This window comes from Takifugu rubripes, chromosome 7 (genome assembly GCF_901000725.2).
Source record: "Takifugu rubripes chromosome 7, fTakRub1.2, whole genome shotgun sequence".
Classification (NCBI taxonomy): Eukaryota; Metazoa; Chordata; class Actinopteri; order Tetraodontiformes; family Tetraodontidae; genus Takifugu; species Takifugu rubripes.
In genome coordinates, this window is record NC_042291.1 from 3,301,902 (window position 1) to 3,319,140 (window position 17,239).

Consider the following 17,239-nt stretch of genomic DNA (forward strand, 5'->3'; position numbering starts at 1 on the left):
CAAACACTAGGAAATATAGTAAATAAAATTTATTCTCATTGAGACCAAAAAAAAAAAACTTCAGTCAAATTGAAGTCTCTGGTCTTGAGTCAGTAGCTGCATATACATTTTTTGGAGGTACTGATGTAGAGAGGAAACAGGTCACAGGGGTTCATTTCCGTTGAACTTGAGTGAAGGGTGAGGGCAGCTGGACGGGCTGGACAGAGTGGAGGGGCTGGAGAGGTTTCTTGCGTGAGTCTGGGGAGATTCTCTGGATCGTCATGGGCAGCAGCTGATTTCGTTTGATGATCTGGAGAGCCAGCTGGGTGTTTCCTGAAGACACAGCACATGCAAGAGATCCCACTCATCCATTCAGGTCAATAGTTACTCACACGCGAGACAGAGGACAACACTTACTCAAAGTTGGAAAAAAACCTGTTCCACACACCTGAGTTGTTAATTTAATGTCCCAATTATGTGACAGAAGAATAAATATAATATTAGATTATCAGTAGTTACTTGCTATTTAACAAAAAAGGATAACTTGTATAGAAAAGAGAGATTTTTGTTGTAAGGGTGTGGTGTAGTGCTCCAGAGAGTCACATGTGGCTGTAATTATCTAAGTGGAACGAGGAAGCAGTGAGTGTTTGGTGGAGAACCAACCATTCTGCAGCTCCAAGTACACTCCTAACAGGATGGCTTCTGGTGGAATCTCTCTAGTGTTCACCATGGTTGCAGCCTGTGGAGGACAAACCAAATCACCAACAACTTCACGGGGAAAGGACGTGGACCGAAGCGTCGCTGAAACTTTGCCCTATTGTCTCCTCTTCCAAAAGAAGTGAATCATGGCTGGTTGGAGGTATTCTGGGACCAGCCCAGAAAACAGAGACCCAGCAGTTGTAGCTTGTAGCTTCTTCCTTTAACCGTTCCTGCTGCTTGGCCTAAATGTGAACCCTCAGGATGTGTCTGTGTGGCTGCTGTGCAGACGATGGGTAATTTGACTTAAATCCCATTCTCTGGCTGTACAGTCCCACTTTGTCCTGCAGTTTCAGTGGGACTCACATCCAAGTTCTCAGTTTTGGTTGACTAACACAATAAATCTTTATGTCTAAATGGATGTAGATGTCCCGAGCTGCAGAAGGCAATGGATTATATCGCCACACCTACCTGATTGAGGCATTTGCGAGCCTTCTCGTACTCGCTCCTCAAGCAGTAGGCGCTGCCCAAGTTGAAGAGCATCATGGCCCGAGCAGAGGTCACGCTACTGGGGTAAAACATAGGCGTCTGCTTGCCTGATTTGCACAGACACACAAAACAAAAGACAATTTTAAAGAATGCAAAACTGTTGCTAAAACAAAGAATCGGTCTCAGCTCAGCAGGCATCGTTGCTCTGAGAAGATACATGGCAACAGAGCAGCGTCGACTCACTCGACTCAACGGGCTCGTCTCCTTTGTCAGATCCTGGGAGAACAGGTACCACATTAATGATGAAATAAAACTTCGAGGCTTCAGGAGCTGCGGGCTCGGGGACCTACCTTGGTCCTGTTCACTGGTCAGCACCCCCATAGACACATCGCTCACATTCTCTGGATTGAGATGAGCGATAGCATCAGAGATTCTGTCCAATGAAATAAGCGCTTCAGCAGCGTAGAGGTGACCCAGGAACCTGAACACACAGAAGAGGGGGATGGGTTCTTGTTGAGTCTTAGTGGGGGAGTGCAGTGATCGATGGTTTTAAAGACCAGAGCCGGTAGTTACTTCAGAGATCCTGAAACTTTGGCTTGATGGAGCAATTTCTCAGCATGGTTGAGAGCCATCAGGTTGTCCCCCAGTGCTAATGCCACATAAGCGCTACAGGCCAGGATCGAGCACCTACACGTGGAGGAGAGGATAACGTGTAACGGCAGTGTATTAGGATTTCTCAATATCCCTGGAGGAAAGCTGTAAGTGGAAGAGAGAAAGCAAGAAGAGGGGACTGATTACCTGAGGTTTTCTATTTCCTGCTTCCTGAGTGGAGATGATGGAGCTGCAGACAAGAACTTGTCAGCCTCCTGACCTTTGCCACTGCAGAACCAACGATAAGTAATTAAAACCAGCAGGATATAGCTGATCATGACCTCAGCTGTGAGCCGGGTTTGGGCATCATATACACCAACCTGCAGACGTCACTGTTCTCACTACCACTCTCCGTGCTCCCCGACTGGCTGGTCGCCCTGGAGTTGTTCTCCGTCTTGATGTCCTGCGGCTGATGTTCAGGTAACAGCAGCAATGCGTTTCTCAGACAGATAGCTGCAAACTCCATACTGGCTACTGGAATGGCTGCAGACTGGCCCTCACTGTCCAGACAGTCAGATAAACGCACAAGCCAGAGGCGTCAGCTTGATCGGCGTTTGAAGCCGTTAATGAGTAAATCAGACTTTAGTAGATAATAAATTCTAGATATTTCTGATTGTGTTGCATCAAATCTATTGATAAAGATGTTTAAAAGAAAAATGATGCACTTATTAATTTATTCATTGGAAAATTATTGTATGAAGTTGATGGTGTTTATGGAGTTGGCACTGACCTGTACATACTATTCTGGTTAGACTGGGATGCCAGAATGACCTTGCGATGGTATCCCTGGCCGACAATAGACTGAACAATACCTTTCTTACAGGGTAGACCTTTGCTCTCCTGCTCGGACCCCTGGGAAATAAAGACACAAAAAAAAAACACAATTATAAACATTTTTATTTGAACATTTATTCCAAAGCTGGTAAAGCTAAATCCCTGAGCTGATCGTACACTCGTCCTTTAACAAAAGAAAACAAAGCACTGCTAATCTTGCGTACCCCTTTGTTAGCAGAGATGCAGCACTCTGCCAGCCGCAGCCACAGTCGTGAGTTGGAGTGATAAACCTGCACCGCCTCCATCAGACACTCGAATGCTGCCAGAGGCCTCCCAATGTGCAGCAGCTGAATACCACAGTTATACAGCAGCTCATAGCGCTTGGTAGCCAGTAGTGCGCACATGGGGATACCCGTGAACTTTTTAGCTAATTAAAAGAAAGACAGAAATAAGAGTGCTTGAGTAAACACACGGATTCAACACAGTTTATAGATATTTCATTCTGGCGTAAAGTATCTTCTAACTGGACTCACATTGACCATTGCTGCCGTCCCCCAGCTGAGCACAGGTGTGATCATTCTCCTGTAGTGCTTGCTTGAAGTAGAATATACCCAAGTTATGCTTCCCCATTGCAAAGTGAATGCAGCCCAGGTTATTCCAGAACATACATCGAACACATTCACCTGAATGAGATAAAACAAGTGTCACATATACTGCTGATGCCACCTGCATCACCACTGACGACCAAAGGTGGAAGCATTTGTTAACACATTGACGATCTGAACCGGTCCAGCTCAGAGTAAATGGGCCTGTACGGCTCTTTTTGAATCGTGAGAGGATGAACTAAAACAGTTGTCACCCGTCTTGATGGGTCCAGGATGCTCTGCAATGTTGGAGCTGTTTAGCAGTTTGACTGCTTTCCGATAGTTCCCCCTCAGGTACTCAAAATTACTCTTCAGAAAGAGCGAAGGTGCCGACTGATGGAGACAGGGAACAAGGCCGTCAATGAACGGAAAACTTTGCTGTCACTGGAGATAACAAATACAGTAACCGACGGTGTTGTTTCAACACTTTTGCCACCTGTTTTTCCTAATAATATCTTTAGAGGAATCATCATCATTATCATCATCATCATCATCAGTACTGGGTAATATCCCTGAGCATCAGACTTCAAGTAGTCTTTGATAAGCCCATATAAATGGAGCTGCTCATGAGGTAAGGAGGAGATGAAAGCTTTTTTAAAGCTAAAAGTTCTTAAAAATCCATAATGGTGCTAAATAGAGGATAAAACCAGCATTAGCTAAAGAATACTTACATTCCCAGCTGTGTTCATGACAGACTTGATTTCCCTTTTACAGGCCTTAGATGATTTCATCTGAATGTAAGCTCTGACTTTATACTGCAAATCAAAAGGCAATCACAGTTAATTAAGAGTGAAGGCAACAGAACCAGCGTCACCATCTCTTCGCTCTTACCTGGTGGATCTTTGATTTGGCTGCCTCAGTCAAAGCTGTGACCTCTGTTTTGTGGCTCACTCCATCTTTGTTTGAACTGTTGTTCTGGGGCAAGTAAAGAAAAAATCATTTTAAGAAACATTTCATATTTCATATATTCAGATTTGCCCTTAAACAAAAACTGCATGGCCATATACCGTCTGTAGGGACATATACCCAAAGATGTTTTTGTCCATTCAACAGATAATCTGGGTTAACTTAAATGAAAAGAGGGGAAGAAGGAAGCTGAGGAGCTAACAAATGGGGGAAACGTCACACTGAGGACAGCAGAACTGAGGATGTGGGAAAAGGACTCTGTCCGAAGCATCTTTAGCTGGTGCTCCGAGAGGCTGCGACCATCAAGATTAGATGGAGTACTGAGCCAACAATAACACAGACATCATGAGTTCAGAGTTAATGAAAAGGTTGGTAAAACCTGTTTTTATTAAGTCATGATGGCAATAACTACGGTAATTGATGGCACCTGTAATTTCCACCACAATCATTTCTATAGTGGCTCTTACAGGACGAGTCAGTTTAACATGTTAACACTGCCCACTAGAATACTTGTCTTTCAATGCAAATTTGAATGGTCATGTGAGTGCAGGTGCACACCTCTCCTTTGCTGTTTTTGTTGTTTCCATGTGCAGACAGTTTGTCGAGCACAGCCAGCAGGTGGAGGGCCTTCTCAGGCTGGAACGTGAGCAGGTACAGATCCACCAGAAGGAAGCACACGGCCTGAGCAAACTTCTCTTCTAGGGCAAAAAACACAAAGACTCTTTAATCAACCCAACAATAAACAATGCAACAAACGGGGCAACTATTTCCATCCAGGTAATCTTTTGTGTGCTGCGCTGTTATATTCAGCACCCCCAGGGCTGAGGACATGTTAAACACACCTGTACCTGTTAAACAGAGCATCAGCACTTGAAAGATATGCAAACCTGATGTAAATATGACACTACATATCCTGATTACCGGTACACTTGTGCTTCTTCAGACCCAAGCACTTAGTGGTTCGTTTGATCTAAATAAGGAGAAGAATGGTGTGACATCAGAACCTAAAATGAAGGTAGGTAACCCAAGACCAAGACCGACCAGGAACTGTCAGTCTGATAACCCTCAATGTAAGAGAAGGTTCTGAATGAGCAGGGGGATACAGAGCGCCTCGCCCTGACTTTCCCGTATGACTGTGGCCAGACTGTGAACCTGCCTTCAGGGGCCCTACAGAGAGGTCCCACAGAGAGGCTGACGTGAAGAGGAGTGAAAGCAAAACACAGCTGTGAGCTGTGGTTCTGCCAGAAGAGGCAACCTTCCGGCACTGACCGTGGTTGGACAGGCACAAGGCGTTACGCCTGAGACGCTATATGAAATTCCCTGGCTGTGGATAAATGCCAGCACCATTATATTTGAGGAAAGACTATTGGATATAACAAAAAAAGAGGGGAGAACGTAGGAGAGGCGTGGTGGTGGGGACGGTCAGTACTTTACTGTTGTTGTAGTGGCTGAACGCTACGGTCCCTTCCTCTACAAACATGCTCTCCATCTCCCATGACAGCAAAGGTTTTGGTGAAAGGTGATCATTAAGATCTTGGGTCTTAAATCTACTGGTAAATTTAAAACGTCTATCACACCAACAACTGATCATCCCATGTGTGATCTGAGAACTCCAACCCACCGAATGGTTCCAGAAACTGGTAGAGTCTCTCTCCTATGCTTATGGCCTCTGAAAACTGCCGCAGGTAGTAGTGGATGATTGCCTGATTATAGCAAAGCAAACTATTCTCAACGTCATCCAGACCATCTGCATCTTCTGCTGTGGTGTGAACCTGCAAGACAAAGACAGAACATGAGAGAGAATCTGAACAACGGGGTCCCTGGCATCAGCTAAAGAACGTGTGCTTGAGCAGCAGTTACCTGGTTCTTCAGCACCATCAAAGACTGCTTTAGGGCTCCTGTTGTTGTCTGGCCACTTTTGTAAAACTTCACAATAGCTTCATTCATGGAAATCTTGTAGTCTTCTTTGTTGAGCTCCTGGAGGCCCTCGAGATGCTTCAGAGACTCATCATACCTGCCAGCCTGTCAGAACAAAATGAGAAGGTATGTTATATCAGAATGGCAGCAGTAGAAACCACAGCCACTTCTACTGGAACACAATCATCAAAGACTGCCTCCACCATGGGTGTGTGTGTCCCCCGGGTGTGTCCTATTCATCTTGGGCTGCCAACTGCCTGTCAGCAGAGCTCCTAGCATCTTCCTGCCTGATTTTTAAACAGACTTTTTCTAGAACTCAAAAGAAAGCTGTCACTTCAAGGCGAAGGGAGGGGGCAAAGATGAAAGGTAGAGACAGGTATAGAGAAGGAAAGGAATGCTGAATGATCTACAGGATGTCAAATATATATGTGTGAAATATAGTAGTAGTAGGCAGTATTATGAAATGCTCACTGCTGAGGAAGTACCACTGTAAATTCTGAATGGCTATATGGGAGATTGTGCAGTTACGGCCTGAAAAAGCATCCCCCGGCAGGAATATCATTCTCAACATTGTCATTGCTTGACACAAATGGCTTAAAGAATTCATCAGTAATAAAATTCTGTCTTAAAAACAAAAGGCTTGAGCTCAGAAAGCTTGTCAATATCACATCAACCAGGAGGTGCACCCTAAATTAACAAGATTATTTCAGTGTTTAAAAGGGTGTTTGGCTACCAAAAAGGCTTCATAGGCGCTGGCTGCCACCTCCTTCTCCTGGTCCGTCATTCCAGGTGAAGGTGAACCATCATGCTTCGACTCATTTTGTTCTATCAAATTGACGAGAGGGGGGAAAAAAAGGTCAGAGACAAACATCAGTTTCCTTCTCAACACATAATCTTGGTTTCACATGATTCTAAATTGCTTTAAATGTGTTTGTTTTTCTCTGTTGAATCTTAACATCCTTTATCTTCAATTTTAAACTCTGTTTGCATTCCTGAAAGCACGCAATTCAAGTGAACTCTGACAGTCAACTGCATCTCCTTGTTAATGTACCGGTGCTTTCCAGCCTTCAGGCAACGTTACAGTAGCACCAACCTGCCGTTGGGAGCAGAAAACCAAATTCCACCCACCTTCCATTGCTCATTTGCGCTGAAAGTCTGCCACCTGCAGCCTCAATTATTAGTGTGCAGCTGGGACCTTAAAAATATGAATGGCTTGGTCGCCACTTATAATTTGATCTGAGCACATTTTAAGTGAGAATCTGTCGGTCTTCCCGATCTGTCACAATCCGTCGAACAAACTTGTTGATCCTGTCTGCAGGCTTTGCAAACGCATGACGGGCCGTGAATTAATCTTAATCATTAATCAATCATGCAGCGCATATATAAATATATAAGCTCACCATATGTAGTACAACACTACAGAGACATTAAACTATTTTGCCACAGTGGGTCTCGGAGCGGCATGTATCACAGCTAGGCTAACATTTATCTAGAGGGCTCACGGAGAACAGAAGCTGATGATTCACAATCAACAAGAATCGATTTCTTATGTGCACGGAAATTTTTAGTTTGGAAGTAAATCAGCATCAGTTCGATGACTTACAGTAACCTCAATCTTAGCATAAATAGCAACACAGCTAGCTTTAGCTCATATACTTACCTAGGTTTTCTGCCATCCTGGTGCCTTTTTAATGACAGAGACAATATGAACGTGTTTAAGACTTGGTTCGATTGAATTCCCTTATTCGAGAGAGGGGGGTTTAAAAGGGTGTGTGAATATTTTATTTCTAGTGTATGTTCAGCCAAAATCTGACCGCTCCGCTCCAAACAGATTCTTCTTCGTCTGCCTTTAGGAGATGGCGTTAGAACGTGACAGCGCCCCCCGCGGCCAGAACTCGCACTCTCCTCGCCTTTGGACGATAACGCCCTATAATTCTGCCCACACACATAATGTTGCAGCTGATCATTTCGTATCCTCCTTAAAGTATGTATCGTTTGGCCGCTACATGTACATTAAGTGGGGTGAAATACTAGCAATTAGAAATTTGGATTAATTAAGGATATACTGTATTTCATATCCTATTTCATATCCTTGTGTCTTGCCTGCAGACCACAGAGAAAGCAGGCGGAGAAACAGTAAACTTGACCAGTACAAGATGCAACTTTACTAAATAACCTTATTCTGGTAATCTATCTACATTTGTTGCCCTCCAGGATACACATTTTCAAATATTTTGGGAGAGCTGCATTAATAAATAATCGCCAAAATATTGGTTTTGTTTACTTAATCTTTCTTTTAACATTTGTTTTTACTTGCTAATCACATATTTTTACAATCACATTTAGTACATGTTTTTGTTCTCTGACACTTGTTAATTTCAACTTCTTTTGCGGTCTATGATCACTGTAACATGCAGTTTAGATATTAGACAATTAACTTCTTTTAACTGACTGTACTTTTATTAAAAAGTTTGTGTAAACTAATTGTGGGACAACTGTTGTTGCAGGTCCACACTTGGGAGTTTTCAGGTTTAACGTGTTGAAACCAGTTTTACCATCAAAGAGTCTTTGGTGTATAAACAGGAGCCAGAAGAAGCGAGGGAGGGTGGTGGTGGTGTATCCCGCTGAAAGGAAGCAAAACATTTCTCTAGTTAATTATATTTAACATTCTGTAGGAACACTTGATCCTCTTAGATTTGCATGCCTGTTTGCTAACAGCAACATTTAGGTTGAAGCAGATGGTTTTCATTTTAAACTGCTGTTGTCAGTGATTCAGTTTCCTGTCCAGTCTTGTGGGAATGGAACAGAAAGAAACACTTCTTCACTGAGTGGCTGCTGGTGTTGCCGGTACAGCTCTGCCTCTACAGAAGATGATTATTCTGTATGAAAACATTGCAACAGATTGTTTTTACTTCCACATTTCAGAATTCTTTCTTTTGTCGTGATTTTGTCCCTCTAGAATGCTCATTATCTGCAGGACCGGTTAGTCAGGACTATTGCACGTGTATAAAGAAAAACTAATAATCTGCTGCTACACAGTGTGAACGGACACATGACACCTAACATTTCTGGTGCGCTTCATGAAGTTAAACCTTCTAGACTGTTGTATATGGGTTAGACCAGAGAGCAGAAGAGGACGGATGTAAATGTGTGGATATGAACAGGGAGAGGAGCTGAGACCGGGTCTCCTCTGCCAGCAGCAGCAGCATAGAGACTTCTCAGCAGATTGAATATTGAGCTCATGCTCAAGGGAGGAGGGAATTTCAGATTTACTAAGGAGGAGCATGAAGAAAGACAGAGACAAAGGGAGGGGCGCAGACAAGTACACAGGAAATGACAAGCGCTATACAGACACGTCTTCGCTGTCTTACTGCCTCTTTATTTTGGTTGACTCTTTGTCACGCGTGTCCGAAGCAACCCGGCTGAGCCCATGGATAACTTCCAGACAGTTCTGCGCTTCTTCATGAACCAGAAAGCCACAATTGGCTACAGTTTCATGGCACTTCTGACGATAGGAGGGGAACGGATCTTCTCAATGGTCTCTTTTCAGTGCCCGTGCAACCTCAACCAGAACTTCGCCTATGGGATAACTTTCTTACTGGGCCCAGCTGTAGTTCTGCTGTTTTTAGGTCTCTTCTTCAGCACCAGGCTCTGGAGGCTCTACACTGGCTGTTGCCTCAATCCCATGAAACTTTGTCCCCGTGGAAACTGTTTTGGCTGCCTGAGGGTGTTGATGAGCATCTTCACTGGTGCTTGTGTGGCTCCTATCATGTGGCTCTGTGTGGCTCTGCTCAACGGGACCTTTTATGAGTGTGCTGTGAGTGGGCTCAATAATAATGTGGTGGTGGATCTATTCTGCAAAAACAAGACCATGAAGTGTCGGGAGGAGCTGGCCCACGTGCCGTGCGACCGCTCCAAACTGTCCAATGATGAGCGTTTGGACCTGCTGCTGATGTTCAGGGCCCAGTCACAGGTATGAAACACCTTTAAACACACGTTTCTCTCTTGTGAACCAGAGAAGACATGCACTGAATTTTCAATTCTGACCATCTTTCGTGAATACTGAGAGAATAGGACTTTTTATCATGACACATTTTGGTAGGGAACAGAACACATCCGGTGTAAGTCACCGGCTCATCGCAGGGTGACAACAAACAAGACAAACAACAATTCACCCTCACATTCACAGCTAAGGTCAATTTACAGCCAGCAATTCACCTGTGGAGGAAAGCCGGAGTGAATGGAGAGAATCCACACAGACATGGGGAGGACCTGCAAACTGAACACAGAATATATCCAGAAACACCAGCTTCAAGCTTTGACTTAACTCACGATGGGACATTTAACATTATTGATATTGTTACATACTGCGTTTCCATTTCTGTATGCTCTTTATGGGCTGATATTAGCGACATTTGGTGTTTCCTAGGTACATGATAATATTTATGGCATTTGAATGATATTGAGTTTTCATTTATTACAATCACCTTTGAAAAAAAAGTGGTGCAGACCTCAGTTTTTAAAAGCAGCTGCCTTTGAAATGAATTGAAAGCTCAGAGGCAGTGCACCAATAAATCACACTGGTTCTCCACTGACTCACTATTATTGTATGTGTGCAGATTCTGGGATGGTCACTTATCATCCTATCAGCTTTGGTGGGACTGCTGGGGACCTGTTGCACAAACTGTCGCTCCAAAGTCAGTTATCTGCAGCTTACGTTCTGGAAGCGCTACATGGAGAAGGAGAAAGAGCGCTTTGACTCCTTCTCAGTGGAATATGCCAACAAGCTGGCTGAGAGAAACCTGCAAAGTTTCTTTGAGAATAAAAATGCTGCTCCCTTCCCGTTCCCCAACCACAAGGCATGGGAGGAGATATCAGCCTACTACACCTTTTCCCAGAGTGAGCAGTATTACAGCACCCTGCAGCGGTATGTGGAGAAGACAGACAGGGAGTTCCACCCAGAAAAGCGTCCTGTCTTGGATTCGGACTATGGAATAGAAATGAGTTAGATGAGGTCATGTGACTCTCCAGGGATACTGACGGATAATCTTCCATTTGGCTGCCTCCTTGTCAAAGCACAACTCATCACAAGCATGTCCTCAGCCTGGGTGTGTGGTGGAATTCCTCCCTCCAAGCTGGAAGCAGTGTTTTATGACACCGTGCATGGCATGGCATGGCATGCACGCAAATATGCTCACTGTAGCCCACTGGCAATCTTCTTGAAGTATAGACTAACAAAGTTACAGTACTAAAATGAAACTTATTTGACCTTTGAAAGGTAAATGTTTAACAATCTGCGTTGAAAAAGAGGTTTATGTTCTTCCTAAACTACACAGGTGACTCACTTTGTTCATTAATATGCAAAAAAAAAAAAAAAAAAAGCACAAGACAATCAGGAAAGACTTGATCTTTTTTAATTAAACGAAAGTGGTAAATGTTACCAAAGTGTGCTTATATTTAGGGATAAAAACTATAAACACTAAGTGTATTTCCATGAAATGGACTCGTCAGCTGCATTCCACTGGAAAATGGCAGCATAGAAACGGCACTATGGTTCTGAATGCAGAAAAACAGAATGCAGAAGACAACTTGTTAAACAGAAAGGGAGAGGCGTGGTGGCTGAATTAGGGAAGTTTTACACAGAAATGTTGGAGTCACTGCACACGACACCAATATTCTCAGTGTAGTGGGAGACAGAAAACAAGCTGAAACGGTCGTCACAAATGTCAACCTTTTCAAAAATCACCCAACAAGCAGGTTTTGCCACTTTCACCCGCTCTCACCAACTGTTTGTTGTCTTCTGGATGTGGACCTGCAGCCAAGCAGAACCTGCCCCGTTTAGGCCCAACAGGCAGGTGTCTGTCTACTGCGAGATTCTAATGTCCTGTTAAGACTCTTCCCTCAACTAATTACATTAGTCCCTGAAAAATTTGTTCCCAATTAAAATAGAGTTCCTGCATTGAGGAACTCCGTTCAGACCAGGATTAACAGACTTGTCGCCTTTAAAATGTCATTGTCTCTATTGTATATTACACTGCTCAAGACATAAGGAACAGTTAAAATGCACATTCCAGCTCTCCATGAATGAAATAGTCTAGTTGACTGTTTATTGATCACATTGCAAAGTGCAACTCTAGTTTTAGAAAAGTCTGAACCATGCACATAAACAGTGTTTAGCACAGAGTTGCTTCCTCTCCTCTAACAACCGACTATAAACCTCTGAAGTGAGGAGACCACCTGCTGGGTGTTAGGCACTGCAGACACGACTCAAGGCCCCCAAAACGACTGGGTGAGGGTGGAATTATGATTTACTGCAAGTTGGTTCAGGGCAAAACCAAGTGGGGCTGGAAGCAGACAAACACGGTCAAACTGGAGCAGGCTGGGCGGTGCGAACAGGCGCCCAAAAGGCAAACTGCGAGAGAGACTAACAATCAGTTCAGAACTGGAAACAGGAATAATGAAACAAACTTGCGTTCAGAGGTTCAGGAACCAGGCTGTACCACAGGGGGTTAAAAAGTAAACTGGCAAGTGGATCAGGCTTTTAAGGAAGCAGGTGTGGGTGATTAGCTGGAGATGTGTTCCAGGTGTGTAGATCACCCAACAGGAGAGAACCTGGAAGCAGCCCTGCAGGCTGGAAGTACACAGACAAGGGAAAGACAGACAAGAAACAGAAGAGGAGGGGGAGAGGGAAACACTCGGGAACTCCTAACACTGGGCTTTTATGTCCTGTTCTTGTCTGCTGCAGGATTGTAGCAGTGCAGCAGTGCTGGGCCTTTGATGCAGGATATTTAGTTTTAATGATGCACCAGATCAGACCTGGGACTCTTCAACATGCTGTTGCTGATACACACAGTGGTTTTCCCTGAAGGAGAATGGGAGCATATGTGGCTCTGACACCTGGCTGTATGAGGATGCCTTTCCACAGGCACTAATGCAACCTGTCCCATCAGACATGCAGGCATGTTACTGGACCAGCATATATTCTGGAGATGTCAACAGCCAGGATACACCTGGCTGAGGGTGTCACAATATGTGCAGCCTTTTAATAATATGCCTCCCAGACCATCATTGCAACCCAATATGAGGGTAAATATTTTCCACTGTGTGTACAGGCTGACCTGAATGCAAGTCATGCAGTTGCTGCAGCTGCAGCAGGGTTGTTGCCCTCTCACGGTCTACGTCACCTTTACTGGTGTACTGGCTACTCTCCTAGTGTCTCTTCCACTCTCTGAATACAGCGTTGGGAGGTTACGGATTCTACCTCATGTTGCCATTTGGAAAGGGAAACCTTGTATGGTCACATCCTGTAAAACAACCTTACAGTAGTGCTTGCCTTATTTGAATCTCAACCATCTTTCATTTGACCCAGTTGCAAAAGGAAATGTAACAGTTTCACTATGATTTTGCTTCCTTCCTGGATGGGCTGTGATCGCAGTAGTCTGACTCATGATCACGTGTTTTCTTTATTTTTCTGAGCAGTGTATAGTTTGTTTTTATATTCATATTTATTCTCAGTTTTGAGAATTACTGCACATCATAACAGTTGTACAAGTTGCAATGAACTAATTTTAATAAAGACTTAATGTGCAATACCATGTCTGTTTTCATAGTTAGTTGTAATAGAAGGCTCTTTTGTTAGCATGGACATTGTTTATCTATGAAGCATGCTCAAAATTGGACATACTCCACAATTAGGCAGAAATTAGTAAATTTAAAAAAATAAAACATTATCCCTGATTCTGACAAACCTTTCCAGGACAATGAAACCCAATTAAGTGTCTCTCTATCTTTGCTCCTATTTTGTTGTCGGTAATTTTTAAATGAAGATTATTTCAACAAATGAATTGGTTATTTCCAACTTTAAACTCTACTATTCAATATTACCAACAAATAATCTTTTTGTAGGTGAACACTTATTTACCTAAACGACTTCCAGTTGATTTTGGTTTGCATTAGATTTTTAATTTTTTCAAACCAAAACTGCAATACAAGAATAACTTCCTCTATGTGCCAGTTTCTAAAGAGCTTTATACTATGCCATTGGTATAAAAAGCGCGTGCTTTCGCTCACTTTCTCGGCCACCGTAGGTAGACCAAAGCAATCCATATCAGAAAAAAGAAGCTGATTGTGACGAAATTCACAATAAAGTAAACATTACTCATTCGCCAATATATGTGATTACATGTGTATAATGGGTGTACAATGGGGATCAATTTGGTACTGGCGTACTCCCCCGAATTTAAAATTAGCACTGCAGCCTCATGACAACTCTGAAGACTGCATGGTGTGTTCACGTACTTTTTATTCAGAGGGGGCATATTTGAAAAGTGCAGAAATTGTTAAGCATTAAATACCAAATGGATATTTTTAATCTAATTTGGAACTCGTTAAATACCTATAGAATAAAAAAAACGCTATATCAATGTAAGGGTAATAAACGAATGCCTAGACGTATAATCACGTATGACTAGTAGTGACGTATATCTGTAAAGATGTATCTCTGTCAATGTTTTTTTTAATATCTACACAAGCAGGATATCATAGACGCACGGGTTGAAAGCTCGTAAAATGTTCCTGATGTAACCAACTGTTAATCTTATGAGAGAATTCCACCGTCTTATTCTTTAACCAACATATCTGGCAGCGCCTGAATGCACCAAAGTGTCAGACCAAAGTGTCAACTGGCTGAATAATCGAGCATCTTCCTACACGCAACACGCAGCACAGCACAACCCAATGTGTTAGCTAAAGTGAAGTGGGGATGACTTTTCTAGTTTCTAGTTAACCCGCAGTTATAAAACAATGACGGACTACGCCGAAGAACAAAGAAATGAGCTAGAAGCTATAGAGTCCATATACCCTGAGTCATTTACAGGTTTGAATTTCATCAATTTAGTGACAGCAGACTAGCCTCGGCTAATGTAGCTCAAAGAAAACGCTGTTGAACACAGTTGTGTACAAATAAAAGTTGAGGATTATGAGTTGCATTTTATGTGTCTGAACGGCCTGAAGTGGTGACTTGAATTTGGAATTGTATTAACCCATTGATAATGACTGTTTGACATGTAGCTTTACATTCATTTACTTTTTAATTCTAGAGATGACGTTCTCTCTCACTGTTTGTCTCTCTCTCTCTGTGTCCATGTGTCCGTACGCAGTTCTTTCAGACGAACCCACAAGCTTCACTATCACAGTGACATCAGATCCTGGAGATAATGGTGAAAGTGAGTCTCCTGATACATTAACTTTATGAAGCCAAAGCTGTAGACAACAGGAACCCTTCATAGAACGAGGTCTTTATGTTCTCCTCCCAGCTGTAGAAGCAACAATTAAGTTCACATATGTTGAGAAATACCCAGACGAGCCTCCGCTGTGGGAGATCCACTCACAGGAGAACCTGGAGGACAGAGATGCTGAGGACATCCTCACCTTACTGCAGCAGCAGGTCAGTCCACAGGAGATCAGCTTCATTCCCACCTTTAGACTAATCTAGCTCTGTTTTTAGGAAGACAGTTCATTTTACATACCATATTTTATTAAGTCATATTTTATTGGTCATTGTCAATATGTTTGAGTTAGTTGGAAAAACTCCACATGCGTGTTCCTGTTGTTGTGAACCACAAACTCCCGTCTGTAGCGTCTGTAAACAGCTCAAACTTCTCATCCAAAGCATCAATAAGATGCTTAGAGTTGTTCCTCAGTGCTGCACACGAGTTCAGAGTGTTAAAAATGATCATCTGAAAAATTATGCAAATGATTTAATCTAGATTCACTTGTTAAAGCCGAAAGCTCTTATTAGAATGATGAAAATGCCCAAGAACCACCTGAACAAGGTGTCGTTTCAGTTTGTTGTTTATGTCTGAACATGATTGTTTGGTCTGATCCCTGCAGGTAGAAGAAAACCTTGGAATGGTGATGATTTTCACCTTGGTGACGGCTGTTCAGGAAAAGCTCAATGAAATTGTCGATATGACGAAAAACAGGATAGAGGAAGAGAAACAACGGAAAGAAAAAGAAGCAGAGGAAGCAGAGAAGGTGGGTAAAATACGCACCATAGTGATAAGTCAGACAGGCGACGGCGCAGAAACACAGCAGCCATGTTCTGTGCAGGTGGCGTTCCAGGGAACGGTGGTCACCATCGAGAACTTCCTGGCCTGGAAAGCAACATTTGACCTGGAAATGACCGACCTGAGGAGAAGAAAACAGAAGGAGGAGGAGCAGGGAAGCAAGTTCAAACTCACCGGTGAGAAATGGTATTTTATCAGAGTGTGTCTTTAGACCATCTGATGTCAGACAAGCAACATTTTAATCAATCAAAAGAGAAGACAACAGTGTTCTTGTCACCATTCTGAGGTTTGTTTCCACCTGATGGGGTCAGATGCTATGTAATTGGTCCCTCATTAATTGAAGGCGACGTTAACAGCTCGTTAAATGAGACTTTTTCTGTGTTGCTGCAACATTTCTCCAAATCTTTGATCCGCTGCATCTCTCCCCTGCCAGGTAAACAACTTTTTGAGACGGACCGCAACCTGGACACGTCCGATATTCAGTTCCTGGAGGAAGGTAATTCAGACCTAATACGCTAAAACAGAAATACTGAGGTAGCAGCGGCCTGCTCTTAAACGAGCATTTTCAGCCTGTGCTGGGGTTTGAGGACTGACATCTCTCTGACCAGCACTTGTTTTCTTCTTTCTTCTTCTGCAGCTGGAAACAACGTGGAGGTGGATGAATCGCTCTTCCAGGACATTGAGGACTTGGATTTAGATGAGGACGACCCAGATTTTGACCCTTTAGAAATGGGCAGTGATGAGGACTGAAACAGGACCGGACCTGCTCTTTTGTGGACTCATCTTTTGAAGAAGATACGCTTTATCACGGAGGGAGAAGAGTCGTGAACGTCTGTATGTCAGAGCATTTAGTCCAGTATTGGGAGTCTCATTAACATTTGAAAGGCAGCACTACATTACATTGAACCAGTTGATTAACCAATCATTTAATCAGTTACCAACCCGTCAGCAGGGATGCAAAATTTTGTCTTCTTTCAGTTGATGCTCAAATTTACCAACTGGAAACATCCACGACAAACCAGTAAAGAATAAACTGGACTTTAAATGTAGCCTCTTTGTTTTTATAAGATATTGTTTTAAAGCTGCAGCCTGATTCAAATGACTTCGTACTTGATT

The 17,239-nt window shown here is 43.1% G+C and overlaps 3 protein-coding genes across 5 annotated transcripts; 2 read left to right on the top strand and 1 right to left on the bottom strand.

Annotated features, from left to right (window-relative positions):
* Window positions 1-13: 13 nt before the first annotated feature.
* On the bottom strand, window positions 14-8,714 carry cnot10 (CCR4-NOT transcription complex, subunit 10). 3 transcript variants are annotated; one of them, XM_029838547.1, is made up of 19 exons: window positions 8,612-8,714; window positions 6,790-6,881; window positions 6,000-6,161; window positions 5,761-5,911; window positions 4,698-4,834; window positions 4,065-4,148; window positions 3,905-3,988; window positions 3,449-3,566; window positions 3,123-3,272; window positions 2,814-3,016; window positions 2,546-2,667; window positions 2,136-2,315; window positions 1,963-2,043; window positions 1,738-1,851; window positions 1,515-1,645; window positions 1,408-1,440; window positions 1,147-1,271; window positions 643-718; window positions 14-312 (listed from the first exon to the last, which is right to left on the bottom strand). In XM_029838547.1, exons 1-19 carry the CDS (start codon window positions 8,697-8,699, stop codon window positions 152-154), a joined length of 2,292 nt encoding a protein of 763 aa, XP_029694407.1. In that variant the 5' UTR covers window positions 8,700-8,714; the 3' UTR covers window positions 14-151. The 3 variants fall into 3 exon arrangements, with proteins under 3 accessions (XP_029694407.1, XP_029694406.1, XP_003965772.1); XM_029838546.1 differs by having other exon boundaries at window positions 4,698-4,837; XM_003965723.3 differs by lacking the exon at window positions 8,612-8,714 and adding an exon at window positions 7,717-7,927 and having other exon boundaries at window positions 4,698-4,837.
* A 464-nt stretch (window positions 8,715-9,178) lies between these two features.
* Window positions 9,179-11,496, top strand: LOC101069048 (calcium homeostasis modulator protein 5-like). Its single transcript, XM_003965738.3, has 2 exons — window positions 9,179-10,029; window positions 10,676-11,496. Exons 1-2 carry the CDS (start codon window positions 9,487-9,489, stop codon window positions 11,063-11,065), a joined length of 933 nt encoding a protein of 310 aa, XP_003965787.2. The 5' UTR covers window positions 9,179-9,486; the 3' UTR covers window positions 11,066-11,496.
* Window positions 11,497-14,729: 3,233 nt separating this feature from the next.
* rwdd1 (RWD domain containing 1) lies at window positions 14,730-17,225 on the top strand. Its single transcript, XM_003965724.3, has 7 exons — window positions 14,730-14,931; window positions 15,215-15,280; window positions 15,371-15,501; window positions 15,948-16,091; window positions 16,167-16,299; window positions 16,557-16,619; window positions 16,761-17,225. Exons 1-7 carry the CDS (start codon window positions 14,859-14,861, stop codon window positions 16,871-16,873), a joined length of 723 nt encoding a protein of 240 aa, XP_003965773.2. The 5' UTR covers window positions 14,730-14,858; the 3' UTR covers window positions 16,874-17,225.
* Window positions 17,226-17,239: the final 14 nt, after the last annotated feature.